At 45.7% G+C, this 21,232-nt stretch overlaps 1 protein-coding gene across 2 annotated transcripts in view; it reads left to right on the plus strand.

The window, feature by feature from the left end:
- WDR72 (WD repeat domain 72) overlaps positions 1–21,232 on the plus strand; it is an 896,838-nt gene that overhangs the window by 517,464 nt on the left and 358,142 nt on the right. For both annotated transcript variants that reach the window (XM_069222448.1, XM_069222449.1), the window contains one exon: positions 20,142–20,968. In XM_069222448.1, coding sequence (XP_069078549.1) covers positions 20,142–20,968 — 827 coding nt within the window. The remainder of the gene's footprint in view (positions 1–20,141; positions 20,969–21,232) is intronic.

The following is a 21,232-nucleotide window of genomic DNA, read 5'->3' on the forward strand; positions in this document are numbered from 1 at the left end:
CACTTGTAGGATCTACACAAATTACCCCTTGCTGAATTCAGAATTTTATCTACTTATCAGAAATGTTTAGCTTTCTAGTATCCAGCATTGTTTTCATACCTATTTCTGTCACTAAGTGGAAGGAGGCTGAAAGCACAAAAAATCATTAAAATGGGGTATGTCCCAGTAAAATGCCAAAATTGTGTTGAAAAATGGTGTTGTCTTATTCAAGTCTGCCTCTTCCTGAAAACTGGGAAGATGGTGATTTTAGTGCCGAAAACCCTTTGTTGATGCCATTTTCAGGGAAAAAAACACAAGCCTTCTTCTGCAGCCCTTTTTCCCCTTTTTTTAAGAAAATGAATTTGTTGCTGTATTTTGGCTAATTTCTTGGTCTCCTTCAGGGGAACCCACAAAGTCTGGGTACCTCTAAAATTCCTAGGATGCTGGGGAAAAAAGGATGCAAATTTGGGATGGGTAGCTTATGTGGACAAAAAGTTATGAGGGCCTAAGCACGAACTGCTCCAAATAGCCAAAAAAAGGCTTGGCACCTAAGGGGGAAAAGGCCTAGCAGCGAAGGGGTTACGTTTAGGTATGTATACATACATAACTTCAATTGTTAACACAAGCACAGCTTTGTGGTGCCATAGAAACTCTGTTTTGAAGACTGATTTGATTTAATTTTTGAATTTGTAAAGTACATATTTACCCAAAAGGATCTACTAGCAGTAATAGACAGAAAGAGTTATACAGTTCAAATCAAAATTACTTTTATTACTGCGAAAAGTCAAAAGATTAGACATTTCACAAATAGCAATCATAAGTGTATTCCGTACCTGAGAAGTTAACACTAAGAAGGCTCAGCCACCTGTACAGAACTATACAGAGTTTTGTAATACATACCAGATATAACATGCAGATGTAACAAGCTACAAATAGCTTAGAGCACGGCAGGTATTAATATTTTACAGCCCTCCTTTGTCAGCCTGTGGTAGCCTAAAACAATCTTGAGTCAGCCTTGTGTGCACTAGTGTAGGACGCTTGCTCTCTATATGGTGCACTAAAAAGAAGTGCACATGCAGAGATTCCAGTTGATCCCCAATTGGTTGACAGAGGCAAAAGTAGAAAATACTACCAATCTCTTCTGTGGTAGTGTGGGAGAGCAGTTAGGCTTGCCAGAGTACAGTGCAAAACATTTGCTGTACTCAGAGAGGCAATAAATGAGAGACACTCAAAGAATAAATGTGAGCACAATTATACAAACAACACATCTTTTTATATGTTTTGAAACCAAGAGCTTCTTAAAAGAGTAAGTAGTGCTTTCATTATTATTTCTTACAGGTAAGTAGGAGTTCAAACCTGTACGCCTTTTTGCACAATGCAGTCCTCTGGAAGGAAAAGGCAATATTGCATAAAGGTAAGTACAGTCGGTTTCAGGAGTTCACCTTCTGGGTTTAGAGATGTAGGGGCCCAAGGTCCAAAGTACAACCAGCAGTTCATCTGAAGCTCTCTGAATTCCATCATGAGCAGGGTGCAGTGAGCTTGTTGCTGGGTGCACTGTGGAGAAGAGAGGAAGTGGCACACCTGGATACAGGCTGTAAAGGGCAACCTGGGGACAAGTGTGAGAGCTCCCTAATGGGGCTTTGGTTGCAAGGGGCCTTACAGCAAGGGGGCACAGTCGGTTCTTCGGGATCCGGGCCGGGTGGCTCGGCTGCAGATGCTCCTCGTGGTTAGGGACCAACAGCTGGCAGGGGCAAAATGGAGACTGCTGCGCCACTCATGAAGCGGGTCTCAGTGGTGCTGACATCCCTTGGTAGCTGCTTGGTCCTTGTGCAGTGGGAATCCAGAACAGACTGTCACTGTTGGTGCAGGGCATCCAGTATCCTGGGGATTGGTGCTGCACGACTCCAATTGATCCAGGTGTTGCCACACTCAGTATGAAGACAGCCCTGGTCCTCCAGAGCATGGGTACCTCCTTTCAGTCATCTGTGGCATTGGTCAGGGATGGGGAGCTGCAAGGAGTTGGACCATACTCTGCTTTTTGGTGCCTGTGGACTTCAGGGAAGTAGCTCCTCTACTCCAAGGGAGACGTGCAGCAATTTCGAGATGTTGGCAGGCTACCTGAGGCTTTGGTAGCTCTCCAGCTTAGCAGGGCGAGTCACTCTGTCACAATTGTCGAGAGAGGTGTGGGGAGGCAGGGTTTCATGTCAAAAAGTCCACAGCTCTTCTGCTGATCTCTTCTGGCAGTGACTCTTTGTCCTTCTTCTCCAGATCCATCAAATCATGGGTTCAGGTGTACCACCTAAATACTCCAGGGGATTCAGGGGCGTGCTACATAGGAGCCAATGGGTTGCCTCCCTTTAGGGTGACTAGACCTTCCATATGACCACTTACACTAAGACGTGGGCATAACCCTGACCCTATAATGCTAATTCTGTCCAAAACAAGATGGAGGAATTTGAAAAGTAATGTCCACATCAGTTCTTCCACCTTAGGGATGGGACTGGCATGATGTGGGCACACCTACTAATGTCACTTGTTTTCCCACCTGTCTTGCCACCAAGAAGTGGGGTCAGGACACTCCTCCGCCATCTGGAGAGACCTGGGGCACATAACAAATGCGGCTGGTCCTTTGAAGCTTCTTGCCGAGGAATGTTCATCCTGCCTGGAAGAGGTGATAACACCTCCACCTAGAGCAGGCTTTTTTCCTGGGCTCCGAGGGTGCCAGATCTCACTTCAGGAGGTCAGAAATCTGTGTAGTGTGGCTGTGCTAGTTTAGACCAGTCAGTCAACACATTAGCAGTTGGGTAGGTTTTCGGGGGCACCTCTAAGGTGTTCTCTGGGTGCATGTATTAATAAATGTATCACTGGATTCATTGAGGGTTTATTAATATAAGATGTTTGATACCAAACATCCCTATGTCCAGAGAACCATCATGTAGATGGGGAACTCATATTGACCAGTGTCCAGCACATGTATCTAAAATGGCTTCCCTGCCCACTTACTATGTCTAAGAATCAACAAAGACTTAGCAGAGGCATATCTGCTCATGCAGATATGTCCTCTCATGTAATATAATGCACCCTGCCTTAACATTGTAGGCCTGCTGTAGGGGGTGACTTATAAATATCACATGCACTGGTATAGGACCTGGCACACTGGGATGTGTGACAGGCAGTGTTTTCACTTTTGTTTGCACCAAGACACGTTTGCATTTGATGAGAGCTCCCTGTGGGTGGCACGATTTGGGCTGTAGCCCTCAGGGACATTCCTTAGTATACCAGACCCTAGGTACTTGGGGTACTATGGACTTACAGAGTGTGCTAAAGGTGGTGCCAGTTAGGAGAAACAACTGTACAATTTAGGGAAAGAGATCGGGCACTGGGGACCTGGTTAGCAGGCACCCAGACCACTTTCAGTAGAAATCACATCAGATACCTGCCAAAAAGTGGGAGCTAACCATGCCAAAAAGGGTGCTTTCCTACAACTAGAAAGTAAATAAAAGGCATTTTACACAGAGTTAATATTGGCCAATATCTGATTAGCATACAGCAGACCGTGAGAACTGTTCAACCTCTTGTGTCCAAAAGTGGAACAAAATAGAATAAGAGTAAACATGTTTGATTTACTTTTCATGCAGCAGTCCACTGTCTAAACATGTTCAAAAGTCTACCCAGGCTCATTGCTGATTTTCCCATGTAGGTGGCTAAGCCTATATAGTCCATCTGCATTAGAATGGAGCTTTCCATTTCAGAAGTAGTAGTAGTAAATATCAAATTTGTTTTGGACCATAGTCCATAAAAACCTTCTAAAATCAGTAAAAACAATAAAAACATTCTACAATAAAAACGGCTTAAAACCCACCAGACCCACCCATGGACCACCAGCTCTATTGTTAACTGTCTGTAAGACTCTATTTGACAGTACCTAAAAAGCGAGCAATTCCTACTGCAACATCTAAAAAACGCATTTGAGACAGCAGCTCTATTGCCCCCACCATTTGTTCTGTCCTATATTTTAAAAAACAGAGGTCTTAAAAACTTTTTCCATCTAGAGATAAAAAAGGCACCATCCACAAGAATGTGTAAAAAGGAACATTTCACCATAATCGGTTTTGTCAGGTCTGTAGCACATGTTCTCATACTTGCTCCCTTTTGTGCTAATTCACAGTGAAGCGATAAGATGACAGAAACAAACAAATGCACAGTGCATAGCACTTCATTTAGCCATCTTGAAATAAGCATAAGCATTCTCTTTAGGTTCACTGCGCAAATGAGTGACCACGCCTCTAATTACTAAGACCTCAGTCAGGAGGAGAGACTCTTAGCTTAAGCCACACCTCCACTGGTATCACAGAAAGATCAAGAACAAAATGAGTACTAAGGCCCTTCTGATCGCAGGTGAGGAAGACAGGCTCTAGGCGAGGTGAGGTCCGTGCATTGCTCTGCCTCCCGTGGCTCCACCCTCTAAGTAAAGCCCTTTCCTTGGCTCCTCTGAACTCCTGACCCCTGTCAGGAGTTCGAGGCCCTCCTCCACCCGCAGGCTTCTGCCTGTGCCTCATCCCTGGTGTCTAGTGGGAGAGCTCTGCTTTCCTACTAGGCTACCTTCTGCCTCTCTCCTCCTTTTGCTTTGCTCTCTGCTCCACTACTGTCCCTTAGTGCTCCTTTTTCTCGTTTCTCTCTCACTCTGCTCTCTCTCTCACTTTCGCTCTACCCCCTTTCTCCCCCGCCGCTGCTGTCCCTCCGACCCACCCCCTTTTTTGAATCTGCCCCCTTTTTCATGCCTTTTTTCATTCCCCTTCCCCCTCCCATCTGTCCTCTCCTCCCACCACCTCCCTACTTAATGGCGGCTGCTTGGTGGCCGCGCTGCGGATGCGCACAGCAGGCACGCCAAAGGCAAACCCATCTGCCCCATCCACGCCTAGACCGCGCCCAGAGCCAGTAACCCTGGCTCTCGTCCCCCCCCCACCGCCGCCACGCACATCTTCACTACGATGCCGCCACCCTATATGCCCTCAACACCGGCCACTCTCCCACCTGCCTTCAAGCCTCCCCGCAGACCCCCCACGGACTCTTCTCCTGCCGGAACTGCACCTTCACCAGCCTCCCCGCCAACGACCCACTCACCAAGGCAGGACACAATCATCTCAAATGTATCCTCCTCAAGACCCGCTCCGTCCACAAGTACGCAGTAGAGCTATGGAATCTACTCGACTCAGCCTCCCCAGATGTCGCCTTCCTGACCGAGACCTGGATGAACCCCTCCTCAGTGCCTGACATCGCCATAGCCATCCCAGACAGCTACAAGATCACCCACAGGGACCGCTCCAACAAACCAGGAGGAGGCATCCCCATCATCCATAAGAACACCCTCAGGATCATGACCAACACTGAAGACACCCTCAGCACCGCCGCACTCCTGCACTTCTAAATCCACACTGACCCAAACACCACCCTATGAGGGACCCTCGTTTACAGGCCCTCGACAGCAGTTCAGCGACTCCATTACTGACATCAGCACGCACGCTCTCGCATCCACTGACAACATACTCCACGGACCACTTGGTCGCGTTCGACACAGTCTGCGACCACACAGCACGCTCACGCCTCAGCAATGCTGAAATCCACAACAGAGCCCTGGACTGGGTCACCTCCTTTCTCACCGGCAGAACCCAGAGAGTCCACCTCCCCCATTCTGCTCGGAGGCCACCGAAATAATCTGCGGCGTACCCAAGAGTTCATCCCTTAGACCGACCCTCTTCAACATCTACATTGCCCTGCTCACTAACATCGCCCGATCCCACATCCTGAACATCATCTCATACGCCAACGACACCCATCTGATCCTCTCCTTCACCAAGGACTCCACCAAGACCTACCTCCATGAAGGAATGAAGGCCATCGCCGAATGGATGAAGAGCAGCAGCCTCAAATTCAATTCCGGCAAGACGGAAGTCCTCATCATCAGCTCCACCCCCTCCGCATGGGATGACTCCTGGTGGCCTGCCACTCTCGAAACCGTTCCGACTACCACGGACCACGCATGCAACCTAGGATTCATCTTGGACCCCTCCCTATCCATGACCCAGCAAATCAACGCCATCTCCTACTCCTGCTTTAACACCCTCTGCATGCTCCAAAAGATCTACTAACCGATACCCACCAAAACCAGAAGAACAGTCACTCAAACCCTCGTAAGCACCAAACTGGACTACGGCAATGCCCTCTATGCAGGAACGACAGCCAAACTCCAGAAGAGGCTGCAACACATCCAGGATGCCTCCGCATGCCTCATCCTGGACATCCCCCACCACTGCCACATCACAGACCACCTGAAAAACCTGCACTGGCTCCCAGTCAACAAGAGAATCGCTTTCAAACTCCTCACCCACGCTCACAAAGCACTGCACAACACCTGACCAGAATACCTCAACAGACGACGCTCCTTCTACACCCTGACCCTGCATCTCCACTCCACCGACCACGCCCTCACAACCGTCCCACGCATCCGCTGAACTACAAACAGCAGTAGATCATTCTCGCACTTCGCCGCCAAGACGTGGAACACTCTTCCCACCCACCTGCGCCAGACCAAAGATTTCCTTACCTTCAGGAAACTTCTCGACCTGGCTGTTTGAGCATAGCAGTATCTCCCCCCCCTACCTTCTCCCCCCTCCCCTCCTCAGTGCCTTGAGACCCTCACGGGTGAGTAGTGCGCTTTACAAATCCCTGAATGATTGATTGGTTTCCAATTTACAGGCTGAGTCTCTGAACCCCAGAGGTTTTGCCTATAGCTTACCACTGAATATCAATACCCAAGTTCTGTACAGAGGCTAAGGTCTAATACTGCGTTTGGACATCAAGATGACAAACCTATCCAAACTGAGGACTAGCCAGAAAACACCCCTGGTTGGCCTCCTCACAACAAGTTATATATGTAAACTACTACCCAGCTTCTTCTCTGACAGGCTAGGGCTCAGTGTTTCCCCTATGGGAATGGGTAGTTTGTACATCCATGAATGTGCCAACTCTAAACCATACAGGCAGCTCCTCTCAGCCTTGTTCTGAAAACACCTTGTCTCTGTTGTGGTAGTTACTGATCTCTCCTCAGACCTTGAGAGGTATTCTCAGCTTTATTCAACACACACCTTCCTTATTCTATATCTTAATCTAGCACTAGGGTTCAACTCAAGAGAATGAATATACAGAATTCACACACCAGCCTAGTAACGATAAAAACCACCCCTCAGGGCAGCCTTTGTCCACTTCCAACTGTTGTGAGGTTTTCAGTCTCAGTACTTCTTTAAGGAAAGTTTTTTTGTTCCCCCTGTCTCAGGTGAATTTTAAAGGCCTCAGGAGAACTTTTTTAGTACGACTCTGGGGTGGCTGATGGGGTCCTAACCCCTCCTAATGACCTGTCCAGTATGAGCTCTCAACATTGTTGTACACACCCAAAGTTCAGCTCTTCAACCAGGCACCCTAGGCTCAAAGGATGTGGCTGCCAGCCAACACTGTTGTAACTCTGCAACAGCATTACTTGCTGAGTGCTCCACTACAGTTAAACAACATATCTGTTTCAGATTTCAGCATTTTCCAACTTTTTCCCCAGCCTCTCAGTAAATTCTCTGCTGTGCTCCCATCCATCTCCAAGGTCTGCTTATTTAGACAGATCAATGAACTCTTTCTAGGCAAATGAAAATGTGCAGGGATGCAGTTTTTTGTTTAGGTTCCAATTTGTAAGTTGTTTCCTATTGCATTAGTGGAAATATCCATCTTTAGTAACGCCACCCTGCCTGCAGCAGAAAGCGTCAGTGTCTCCAAAAGGCAACATTGACTAGCAGGGTCTGGATCACTCTACCCCCATTTCCTTCAAGCAGGTCCATTGAGTCATGGTATACGTAGACCCCCAGGTAGTGGAGGGATCTAGGCTCCCACAGCAGGGCCCCCAACTCCTCTGGGGGTGTCTGGGCATCTGCATAGGGAATAAACCGGATTTGCACCAGTTGATGGGGATACAGGAGAGGGATCCAAAGCGTTCTAACAACACACAAGTCCCTCAGGTTGTCTTGGTCATCCTGAAGAAAAAGCAGTAGGTCATCGGCATACAGTGCTATCTAATGTATGTGGTCACCTGTCATAAGGCCCTTGGATACTGTTCCTGTATGGGCGTAAAACCCCGGGGGCTCCATGGCAAGGGCAAATATCGGGGGCAGAAGGGACATTCCTGCCTGGTGCCCCTCTCACATTATAGCTTTCTGATATCATCCGCCAGGTGTGTACCCTAGCTGACGAGTTTGTGTAAAGCAATCAAGTCCAGGTGATTAATTCCTGACCCAGCCCTAGATGTGCCATGACACTATAGAGGAAGGGCCATTTTAGGCTATTGAAGGCTTTTTCTATGTCCACTGCCAATATAGCCACCCTATTTTTGTCATATATATCGTCATCAAGTATCATGCACAGGTGATGATATTATGAGCCATATTACATCAACATATGAAGCCCGATTAGTCTTTATGTATAAGAGTAGGCATGTGGGGCAGAAGGCGTGTAGCCAAAATTCTACTCAGAATTTTATATTCGGTGTTTAACATGGATACCGGACTACATGACCATTTATCATTTGGTTCTTTCCCCGGTTTCAACAGGGGTAATATCAATGCTTCACTAGTAGACTGGGGTAAAAGCCCCTTAGCCTTGGCAGCATTAAACCAAACAACCAATTTAGGAGCTAAAGTCTCAGATTTGCATAAAACTGTGTGGGAAGCCCGACGGTTCCAGGGGTCTTATTTCGGCCCGTGGTCTTAATAGCAGCTCGGACCTCTTGGATGGTACTTTCTCCACCGAGGTCCTCTGTGCTTTCTTGGAGAAGCTCCGGAATTTATAAGGGGGCCACTCAGCTGGGAGCTTGGCATTCCTATGATACAGCTGAGCATAATAGGTATAAAATCCACCATTAATATCTTCTTGGCTGTACTTTCTGGATCCGTCATCCGCTATAAGCCATCGTCGATCCTCGCTCTGCTGGGTTCGCTAGCCATGCAACCAAGGGGTCAGTGCAGACCCTCTCTGCATTGGACCGCCCCATATAATTTCGATAATCAAAGCAGCGTAGTCTTTTGACCTTTTCAGTTACTTTCTCCTTCACTTAGAGCGTCTCAGGCTGCAGCTCCAGATGATCTGGGTGGCGCTTCTCGCATGCTCTTAGTGTTGCCTCAGCGTCCCAGATCTCCCGCAGTAATGTTCCCCAGATCCGTACCGCCTCTGAGATGCACTTTCCTCTTAGTACTGTCTTAAATCCATCCCACTCCGAGAGGTAGGAGGTAGCCAGGCTGGTGTTGTCCTTGAAATACTGGGCTATGCCAGCGCCTATTGTACCTCAAAAGACCGGGTCCTCCAGGGTCTCTGGCTGCAGACGCCATGTCTGTTTACGAGGGCGCCTCCTCTCCCACTGTTGTCCCATCAGGAGGGGAGTTATGATCAGAAATAGTACGGGAGAGATACTCAGCAGTGTGCACTTGTGAGTGGACAGATTGGATGCATAGGAGAGCGTCCAGTTGCACATGAAGATTATGCATACTAGAATAAAAGGTGTAATCACAGTTGTGCGAGTGGTACAGTCATCAGGAATCAATCAAACCCCATTCTGTTTGCCAGCTCACAAAGGTTTTAGCTATACGGGAAATTGGCACATCCCAAAGAGGTGGGTGGGAGAGGTCCAGGTCTGCCACACAGTTATAGTCCCCTTCCAGAATTATAGACCCAAACAGATAAGGGTTGAGGACCTGAGACAATTCCACAGAAAAATGTGCCTGATCCACAAAGGGACGATATATGCTACCCAGGGCAATGTTGTGGCTGTCCAAGTGCCCCGTAACAATCACATAGTGTTCGGACAGATATATTAGGTGGCCAGTGTGCTAGAAGGGGACTTCTGCCTGTATCCAAACAAACACCCCTCTTGCATTGGCCGACTATGACATATAGTAAGCCTGCCCCTACACCTCCTATGGAGCACCAGCCCCTCTGTAGCAATGTCAAGCCCCGCCCACCCCCACTCACTGGCAACATTGAAAGTGAAACTTGGTAACATAAAGGCAAAGGGGGCCACAGCCCCTATGTTGGTAACAGGTGCATCACCCCTAATGAGCACAATAGGTAAGATAAAAGGTAATGGTGCTCCCTCTCATAAGCTCAGGATAGACTGCCCAATGACATAGCTTAACACTTCATCTTAAAACACATTTCTGCTGTGCGTGGTGTAATCACAGGTAATCAGAAATGCTGTAAGTGCTGGAACAGATTGAGACTGGGCCCTCCTCTGCTTCCATCGATGTAGGCATGCCCCCTGCTCATGGCTGCGACAGTCACCACCACCCATCGCTGGTCTCTGAGGGCTTCTGCGTCTGAGGGGGCGCAGCCTCTAGGGGCGCATCTTGTAATAAAGTGAATCCACACCAGATGAAGATATGTGGTAGGAGGTATTTATTACAGCCTCAACCAACAGCCAGCATATCAACTGTCATGCAGAGAACCCTGCATGACAGAACCTCAGAACAAGCTGGTTCCATGCCCAGTGTTCTGGCATGGAGCCATGTTACATCATTACACTTCTTCCTCTTTACATTAGAACAGAAATAACATGAGAACAAAAAACACATTTGAACAGAAAGAAAAAGAGGGTAGAAAGAACTACACAAAATCACGCAAATGTAAAGGAAACCTGCGTGTTCTGACACTCCTACGAGTATTATCAGACCTTAAATCAATGTCAGAGGGAAAACGATAAGAAGTATCATCTTTCCTGTCGGCCACACCACACCCCCCAAAATGTGCTACACGACTATCATTCCAGATGCGACCATCATCCGTCTTGACAGCATTTTTAAACAGCTTAATGATAGTTTTTGGAGAGGTATATTTTGACCAATTTTGACACCCAACAGGAGCTTTGACCTTTACTTTATCTCCAACCTCAAAATTTGTAACTTTCGCATTATTCCTTTTATCAACATAAATCTTCCTTTTGCTTTGCAGAGACACTTCTTTGTCTCTCCATTCCCCAATACCATTGTTTTTCAAACCCTTCCCAGCAACCATCCAGCCAGGACACAAACAAGTATTTGGAGATCTTCCCCTGAGCAGTTCAAAAGGAGTCTTCCCCGTTGAAGCATGAGGAGTGTACCTGTAAGCTGTAATACGACCCTGCAGTTCTTTTCTCCAATCTAAACAGTTTACCTTTGCTAATTGTATACTCTCCTTTAAAGTCCTGTTAAATCTCTCCAAAGCACCATTCGCCTCTGGATGATATAACGCAATTTTTTTATGATCACAGATTGAGAAGTGATCTCTCTCACCATACTCACCTCCACCCATCGTGAATACAAATCCAGCAACACCAACAGGTAAGGAGGCTGATGTTCTCCATGCAATGGCCCCACAATATCGATAGCTAATTCATCCCATGGACTTTTTGGTAAACTTCTACAAACCATAGGTGAACATCTTGGTTTGAGTACCTTATCACTAGCTTGACAAGGTGTACACTCCCTAACAGTACGTCCCCCCATCAAATCTAATCCAGGCCACCAGAAATCCTGACGGATGCGCTCTTTGGTTTTAGAAATGCCCATATGCCCTTCATGAGCCATGTTCACGATGACTTCTCTCAAACTCAATGGGGGAATCATTCTTGTGCCCCTCATTAGAACACCATCAACAACGGCTAACTCATTTGCAACTAACGACCAAGGTTTAACCAGACTTCGAGACTTATGCTGATCCAAAAGAGACATCACAGAACACAATTCACTATCCTTTTGCAACTCATCCCTCCATTCATCTTCCTTTACAGCCCCCAGCGTAACATCACAAACTCTTATGCCACACTCAGCATCACATTGATTATTTTCATCCTGAGATTTAACATTCTCTACCACCTCCACCAATCTCGACAGACAGTCTGCCGTTACATTTGTCTTTCCCGGAATGTATTCAAACATGAAGTTATACTCCTGTAAGGAAATGACCCATCTCCTGATCCTCGAGGAAATCGAGTCCAAACCCTTCTTCTCAAAAATTTCTTTCAGGGGTTTATGATCAGACCTGACTACGAAAGAAGATCCCCACACAAATTTTTTGAACTTGTTTATGGCCCAGAAAATTGCCAACGCTTCCTTCTCTATAACAGAATAACATATCTCTGCCCCTTTCAAGCATCTTGAAGCACAAGCTATTAGCACCTCTTGGCCCTTCCTGATCTGAAAAAGAAGAGCACCCAGCCCCTTTATACTCGCATCAGTAACAATGAAAGTGGGATTCCCAGGTACAAAAGCTTGTAAGTTTGGTGCATTCCTGAGATCATTTTTTACTTGTTTAAATTCTGTACCACACTCTTCCGTCCAAACAAACTCTGCATTCTTACACATCAACTTCCTTAGATTTACTGTCTTATCTGCAAAATTTCGTATAAATTTGTTATAAAATTCTGCCATACCTAAGAATGAAGAAACCTCATCTTTTGTACACGGTTCTTTTAACATTTCGATAGTGTCCACCAAATCCTTTTTAGGACTCACCCCCTGCCGTGAAATATGATGACCCAAATAGTCCAGTTCAATTACTCCAAATTTACATTTGCTTCGCCTAAGAGATAACCCAGCATCAAGCATCCTTTTAAGCACAGCATGCACCCTCTCATCATGTTCTCTCACGTTTCTCCCACATATTAATACATCATCCTGGTAGCACTTTACGCCTGAAATGCCTTTAAAAAGATCTTCCATAATCCTCTGGAATACTGAGGCCGCAGAAACCAGCCCAAACGGCATACGCAAAAACTTGAAGGCCCCCATTGGCGTAATAAAAGCCGTTAATTCTTGACACTCTTTACTCAACGGAACCTGATGGTATGCTGATGCCATATCCAGAGTGGTAAAATAGCAAGCACCATCCAACGATGATACTAATTCCTCAATATTGGGAAGTGGGAACTTGTCAACCACCACTTCTTTATTTAAGGCACGAAGATCCACACATAGACGGATTTCATTATTTGGTTTACGTGCCACAACAATGGGAGCTAACCACTCCGTTGCCTCTACAGGCTGTATAACACCAGTGGACAACAATTTATCTATCTCTTTTTGTACAAGCGTCTTGGACACAAATGGGAATGCGTCTAACTTTTGCCACAACTGGTACTGCGCCCTGTTTCAACTTAATATGGTGATTGTACCCCTTTAAACACCCCAAGGTGTCACTGAACAATTCACCAAAAGCTCTCACAAACTTGTTTTCGTCACCCTCAATAGATTGTACCTTAACAGATGGATGTGCATTAGGATTGAGAATGACACCCAAGCGTGCTTGATGACTCCAGCTCAACAAATTATCACCCCTCTCAGCAACATAAATCCTAGCATCAGTGAACCTACCATTGTACTCAATGCAGTCATCAAAATAACCTAATAACTGAATTGGCAACCCACCATAACCCGTAGGTTTAATATTAGGTTTGAACAGTTTCTTCCTTCCTTGAAAATTCTTCATAAAAAAATCCTTTGAGAGAAACGTGATGTGAGAGCACAAATCAAATTTCATTTTGACTCTAACATCCCCCACCAAAACCCACTCAGAGGGATGTTCCACCTCACTCTCACTAACTTGAAAACTGACTTCCTTTATTTCTGATCTAGAATCTCTCCTATTCCTCATCCTACAAATTTTTCCAAAATGTCCTCTTTTTCTGCAAACATTACAAGTAATCCTATTAGCAGGACACTCACTTGCATTAGCTATGTGTCCAAATCTTCCACATCTGTAGCAATTTCCTTGAAAAGGTGTTGCAAACCTCCTATTCCCCTGTGTCTTTCCTGCGCTATTTTCTATTACAACACCTTTCTCACGGACACCCTCATACTTTTTTTCCTTCTCATCTTTTTGTATGACTTGACACTCCACTTCTTGTGCTTTTACACTGACCTTGTCTTCTTTATGTGCTTTACTTAGTTCTCCAACACACTTTAACATATGCTCTACCCTTTTTGCAATACTAACAACCTCATCCAACGGTGGCTCGTCCTTTAGCCAGAGTTCTTCCCTCACTTTATCACTGCAACACCTCAGCACAAACTGATCTCTAATCCTTTCTTCTACCAACGCCCCAAATTTACAACTTGAAGCCAACTTCCGTAAAGCCGTAATATATTCTTCAACACTCTCCTTTTTCCCTTGCTCCCGCAAACCAAAATGGTACCTTTCCATAATAGTACTAATCTTTGGCAAGTAATGTAAATCTAGTTGTCTTGCACATATTTCATATTCATTCAACCCCCTCTGATCAGCTTGCGACAATGGAGGTAGATTTTCCAACACCTCCTGTCCTTCACCCCCTAAACAATGTAACAAAAGTGCCTGCTTCCTTTCACCACTCAAATTCGTACCACACACCCTGGCATTATTCTCAAAAATCTTTTTCCATTTCTTCCACTTAATAACCGGTTCTCCTGGATCTGACAAGAAAAACGGCGGCGCCGTAACATTCTGCATACTCACAAGAGGTGTAAAACACTTCTTCCCCACAATATATTCCAAACCCTACTAGTTGCTAAAAGTACTTAAAGTCCAAAAGGTGTGCCAGTCACTGTATGTCCCAGCACGATGCCGCTATATCAAACACGGGTCTTCAGGTGTGTTTGTCACCGCAGAGACGACCTTTTCAGTTTAATTCATTTTACAACGCCCACTACTTGTATTCCACAAGTGCAATAAAGTTTCCAAAGAAATGTATATTCCCGTGACCACAAACCAATATAGTGATCCTTATCCAGTTTCCGTCTAAGTTTCAACTTCCAATAAACCGTCGATGTTCTTCTTCGATGTCCTCCAACAATTGCGCTGTAAAAAAAATTGTTTTTTTAAAAATAAAAAAAAATTCCTTCTTCCTCATCTAAGATGGCCGCCACGAAACATTTGGTCCGTTTTCTTCAGGCAGTTGGGCTTGCTTTCTCTTTGAGCAATCTCGGATCGTTTTCCTCACTCAAAATGGCCGCAACCAAACATCCAGTCTATTTTCTTAAGTCAATCTGGCTTGTTTTCCTCCTTTCACCACACTCAAGATGGCCGCCAACAATTCCCACAGCTTTCAGTCCTTTTCCAATTGCTCACTGACCTTCTGACGTCGTGAAGCATACAGAGACCACTTTGATCCTCAGTAAATGCTCAAACAGCTTTCCACAAAGCCCCTACAACCGCAATTTCACACTTTTCTCCGCTAGAACATGCTGCAAGACGCTCGATCCTCTCCCAGCACGTCTCTGTAAGTTATCTCCGTTTTTCTCTTAAATAATCCAAGCTCTTCCTTCTTTGTTGTTGTTGAGGCTGTCCCTTCCTCTGTGTTCCTTTCTCCGCCCAAGCGTCGCCAGTGTAATAAAGTGAATCCACACCAGATGAAGATATGTGGTAGGAGGTATTTATTACAGCCTCAACCAACAGCCAGCATATCAACTGTCATGCAGAGAACCCTGCATGACAGAACCTCAGAACAAGCTGGTTCCATGCCCAGTGTTCTGGCATGGAGCCATGTTACATCATTACACATCTGTTGTTTATTCCGTTGCTCTAGCAGTCTGTTCACCTGAAAGGGTTCCTGGCTGGGGCCAGCTCTGCTCTGTGTGTCCATCCAGTCCCATACTTCATGAGGTGTCTTGAAGACATGCGTACCTTCTGGGGGTCACAACCCACAGTTTTGCAGGGAATAGCATGACATGCTGCAGGCCCATCTGATGGAGGTGTTTCTTAGCTTCTATGAATGTCGCTCATTGCTTTTGTATGGCCTTAGTGAAGTCGGGAAAAATCATTATTTTATGGTTGTCCAGTCAAATGTCTCCTTTTGTCCTAGCACAGGCTAGTGTATGGTCTTGGTCCTAATAGTGTAGGGATCTAGCTACTGCAGGTTGTGGTGGCGCTCCTGGCAGTGGCGCGTGGGTAGGGACTCTGTGGGCCTGTTCCATTGCATAAAAGTGGAGAGGCCCTCTGGGGCTACCTCTTCTTGAAGCCTTCTCTCCACGAAAGTCAGGGCATCTCTCCTCTCAATGCACTACAGGAGGCCCATTATTCAGATATTGTCCCTCAGTGATCAGTTTTCGCTGTCCTCCGCATGTAGCTCTAGGGTCCGTACTTTAGCCTCCATCCGTGTTAGCCTGTGTTGAGCTGCAATGACGTCCGGGTGGAGCTCCATCAGGGTGCGCTCTGCTGTGGTGACTCTCTCAGCCAGTCACCTGTGGTCATCTTTTAATATACTGAGGTCTGCCCCCAGCGTATCTATATTAGCTTTAAGAGCTTCTCTTGTGGCTGTTATGGCTTGGAGGATATCTTGAAGAGTGGGTCCTGGGGTGAGCTGGCCCGATGGCATCACCAGAGCCTCCATTGTGGTTCTTCCCTGTGCCGGGGTATCTGCATCCAGGTCTTGTTTTCTCGCCACTTTCCTCGCTCGCAAAGCCTCTGTATAGTGCTGGCCTCGCTACAAGGGCTGTCTGAGACATCCCTCAGTGGTCTGCCCCCTGTGCCCCAGAAGAAATCCCCCCCCCTCGTGGCGCTGCCTGGCCATGGAGCTATCGTGGGTGGGAGGCCCGGGCCCCCATGCTCAACAGGCTGGCTGATGTACCTCCTTGCTTCATGTTGAGGTGTCAGCAGAAAGCGTAGTTCAGAAGGCCTCGTCCCAATCTACTTCTGCAATAATTCCCCCTGTTATTTTGCCACCCAGTATCCCTCCTGTCACTGACTGTGCTTACTCTATTGTGGTCTCCGTGGGGGGGGGAGCAGCTCCACTCCGGTGGTGTTTTCAGAATAGATGCAAGGGCTGCACTGCACATGGGTGGGAGGAAGCCCCCGGCCCTAGGTGAATGTCAGGCTGTTTATGCCTTCCTCCTCTCAATGCAGGTTGTGATGCAATTTGCCCCTCACCACCATGTTGTCACAGGTGCTCAGCCCCATGTTTTGGGCCCCACGCTCCCAGAAGGGGTTTTCCCCTTCTCCCCCAGTCTCCAGGGGCGCCGCAGTTCGCTGTGCGGTGGCCATCACCAACTTGCCTCTGTCTGCTGGTGTTGGGTCAGGGGGGTTCTCCCCATTCTCTGGGGGCTGGTGAGGGCCCTGAATGTTGTCAGTGCAGAGGAGATTTGCCCGCTATCTCCCCCACTCCTCCGCACCTGTTGCGGCCACACCTTTGTTACTCAGTGCTGCCCACTGCTCTGGGGGCTGCCATGTTGGATCAGCTCCTTCGAGCAGGCCGTGTCCCCTAATCTCCCACCGATTCTGTCTCTCCTCGACGATGGAGGTCAGTCAAGTGAGGGCCACTCTGTTCAGGGAGACATTAAGGGGTAGGGGGGTATTGTTGGGGTTATAATGCCTTCAGGATGGCTGCGGGAGCTGGCCGAGTTGTGGCTCACTGCATTGGCTGCTAGCCATGCCCCTGCCCCCCCACAGGTAGATCTTGACTCTTTTCAAACCTGCAGGGGGACCCGTCAAAACAAACCTTTTGGCAGGTACAAAACCTATCTTTCAATTTTAAGTAAGTCACTCCTAAGTATGTCTTGCAGCCCTCAAGACAGGGTGTCTTCTATTTAAACTAAAACATATAAGAATTAAAGGTTGACATGTTCTTACACTGACTAGCCTACAAAGCCATTTTCGTTGCATAGGTACTGTGGCTTTTTCTATTAGAAAAGTTAAAGTACAACTAGAGCGCTAGTTTTATAACTACAGAAAAAGCTACAGAGTCCATACAACTCCTGTTGTTCTCACTCCAATTCAATTGTGAAGTTGCTTTTTTGTTAAATAAACAGGAAATGTGAATTTTAGAAAGCTATACTTCTTCTCTGATAGCCTTCTGCTGCAATCCTCACCAATTGCTTCACACTTGAGTAGATTGGAAAACAGAGCAGAGGCAATTACTTAAGTCATATTGCAGGATGTCTGAGTGTGAGGTTTGTTTCCCAGTTTATCTCAAGAAGTACCATTTGGGAGGGTCCAGCAACTTATTCAACTTGAAAAGGGCCTATGTGAGTCCTGTCTATTTATAAGTTAGTGTAAAATGAGACTTGGTATTTTCATATTGGGGTGCACTCTAGCCACCCTGACTCAACTCACACGGGGAGAGAACCGGTTCCAGAACCAGTTTGGTGTGGATAGGCAGGAGGAGATTGCTCAGTACAACAGGCACACACATGGGTGGATTACATGCTAATGCCAGGGGGACAAAGGTCTGGCATCTTAATTTCTTAGTTATTTCTGAGGACGGTTCACTGGGGGTCGTTTGCAGTAAGGCAAACAGGATGTGCAAAGGAAGGGGATGGTTTGTCTGTTGTTTAAGGAGTGTCCAGGAGTTAATCCCACCTGTTCTTTACTGTACTAAGGAAAACTTGCACCTCACCCCAAGATTCTCAGAACACATTGGACTTGTGGATGAACAGAAGAGGAAAAAGCCTGCTCCACCTAAAGTGTGTGGAGACTTGAAAGGCTGGAGTGCGTTCCGGTCTCCCAAGGCTATTACTGAGGTCCTGGGTGCCATTGAAGTGCCCAGGAGGAGGCCCTGTACAAACAAACAAAAAAATGAGGACTTTGAATTTTTTCGATCTTTGTAGAAGCAGGATTAGCCACAAAGGCAATCCAACCAAGGTGCAACCTCGACAAGCATGAAAATCAAGTTGGTCTCACGCATAACTTTTTGTCACTTGAAAGAAAACTTCTGCTGACCCTTACAGCTAAGATGCCTGGCTTGGGTGCACCCTGCCCTGCTACACCTTTCCAGCTTGTCACACTGGAGGCTTTTGAGCTCCAACGAAAGAGACCCAAATGTAGAAATTTTGAACAGCTGAAATTGCTTCAATTATCTGGTCGATAGGTGGACTTCAGCAGAAGCAACATTTGAGTTTACTCACTCTGAGCTTTACCCACCAAAACCAATGGTTTCAGTAGAACTTCATCCAATGCACACCCGACTTTTAGAGGATTTTATGAGACACAGCCTTGAAACTTGCTCCTCTTTAAAATGTATACTTCCAGACAAAAAACTAACTGCAAAGTTAAAAATCTTTGAACAGATTGACCTACTAGACATAACCGGCCGTTAGAGCCTTGCACGCAGCCTAAATTTACACATAACTTCCGGTCAAACACTATGCTGCTTCCGAATTTTTTTTAACTTATTTTTTTTTAATGAATTGCACTACTGCCTTTCCTAAGTGGATGATTAAAATTATGTTTTTGTCACTTTTCCTTATTCAATTTGTGTTCTGTTTTGTCTTTTAACTGTTTTGATACTGTCCTATAGCTGCCTGGGAGTTGAGCCCAATGAACTTTGTGCTTGACCTGAAATGTCTGTGTCCTTATTAGTTTCGGAGGGCCCACATTATCTCAACAAATAATCCACTTTCTGACAATTACAATCTTGCTTTGAAGTTATTGCTTCCAGTGCTTAATTTGTGCTTGTTGTTCGGTGCTGAGCACCGGCACTTATTTGTGAGGGCCGGGGCTTATTCTTATGCCTCAAGCATTTGCTGCGAGCAAAAGACGCATAGTGAAAGACGGAAGAAGGAAAAACCAAAAAGCGTCATAAAGGGAGAAAGTAGAAAGTTGCAGGGTGAGTTGGAAGGGGCAGGGGTGGCCGTAAATGGATTGAAGAGGTCCGAGATGGCTCCAGGGTTACGCTGCCTCATTATTCAGTGCTGGCAGATTTAATTACAGCATCCTCGTGTTTAAGAGAAGGGCTTTGAGCACAGGCACCTCTTAATTTACAAATTAAGCACTGATTGCTTCCCTTTAGGTTTGAACACTTTTACAAGCGTAGTTGAGTCTTCTGGAAACAATAGCCATGAAAGCCAATATATTCTAAATTTGCATTTCACTAATTACATAACATGAAATTTGTATAACTTTTTTTAAGGGGAAACATTAAATAAAGATTTGGTGTTGGGAGAGGTTGACATGAGAAGTTATTTCAAAGAGTTATTTCATAAATGTATAATTTGGATTCACCAAACTGTATAATTGTAGCTATTATACATTTAATGATACATTTTAAAATATTGCAATTTAAAATATATTGTATTGAAAGCCAGATATATTTCTGTTAAATCACTGTTGATTATTCATTTGTTTCTTTTTAGACGGCGGCTACCAAACGAGTTCATAATCCTTTCACGTTTTTACCAATTGAGATGAAATGGGACAACCTTGGTTTTCATGTGGTTTTGTTTGATATCGAAAAAATCTTAGAACTCTTAATTTCTTCACACTCCAGTGGACTGAAGGCAGTTAACTCTTTTCATAGCTGTGAAACACTCAAACCTTTCAAAAGTTCAGTGGAAAAACGTACACTAACCTTGAAAAGAAACAAAACGGCAGGTTCGCTGTATCAAGCAGAAGGTCAGACCAAACAAACGTCTTTAAATTCCTCTGTTAAGGAGAATAGTGCAGCTCGGCTTGGTGATGATATTGGTGGTATCAAAAGGCACAAGAAAATGAAAAGCTCCAAAAAACACAAGTTTCACGCAGCGGAAAATGTTGATGTGAACGTGATCACTGATATAGCAAGAATACTCCTGTCCTGCTTCCTTCCATGGGGCATGGATGATGAATTGGACAATCTCTGTGTTCGATACCTAGAACTTCTACGGCTTCAGTATCCCGTCTCATACGGGCTAGTATCAAATAAGAACCACATATTGCTGATGCTTCCGGGATGGAAGCACAGCATTTCACAAGGGGCTGCAGGAAGTTCTACTGATAACCTATTTTCACAAAAAGTGGTTGATATGGCTAACAAATATCTAAGCACTGTCCAAAGGCAACCAGAAATGAAACAAGCACCAGAGAATAATGGTAATGCTAAGTTTGGACAACAAGCCCTTTTCTACATGCTGAGCAGGATATTGTTGGTTCACAGAACACTGAAGGTGCCTTCTGATTCCAAAATGGCAGAGAAGGCTAGCAGGTGAGTTTTTCTTGTAGTCTGTTTATCCATAAAATCTGCTTATAAACAGAAAACCATTTATGAAAAACTCCCTCTACATACCTGGTTAAAAAGGTGCTGTATACGTCGACTCAAAGTAGACTCAAATGTTTAACCCTACTGTTCACTGAGCTTAAAAAGTGATTCATAGCGAAATTAGCTATTCATTCACAATGCTCACTGAAGCTTGAGCCCTTTTGTGAAAGGCATTTCTGAAATGTTTGCTGTGCTGCATACTCTTTTAAG

The sequence above is a fragment of the Pleurodeles waltl genome, chromosome 3_1 (genome assembly GCF_031143425.1).
Source record: "Pleurodeles waltl isolate 20211129_DDA chromosome 3_1, aPleWal1.hap1.20221129, whole genome shotgun sequence".
NCBI lineage: Eukaryota > Metazoa > Chordata > Amphibia > Caudata > Salamandridae > Pleurodeles > Pleurodeles waltl.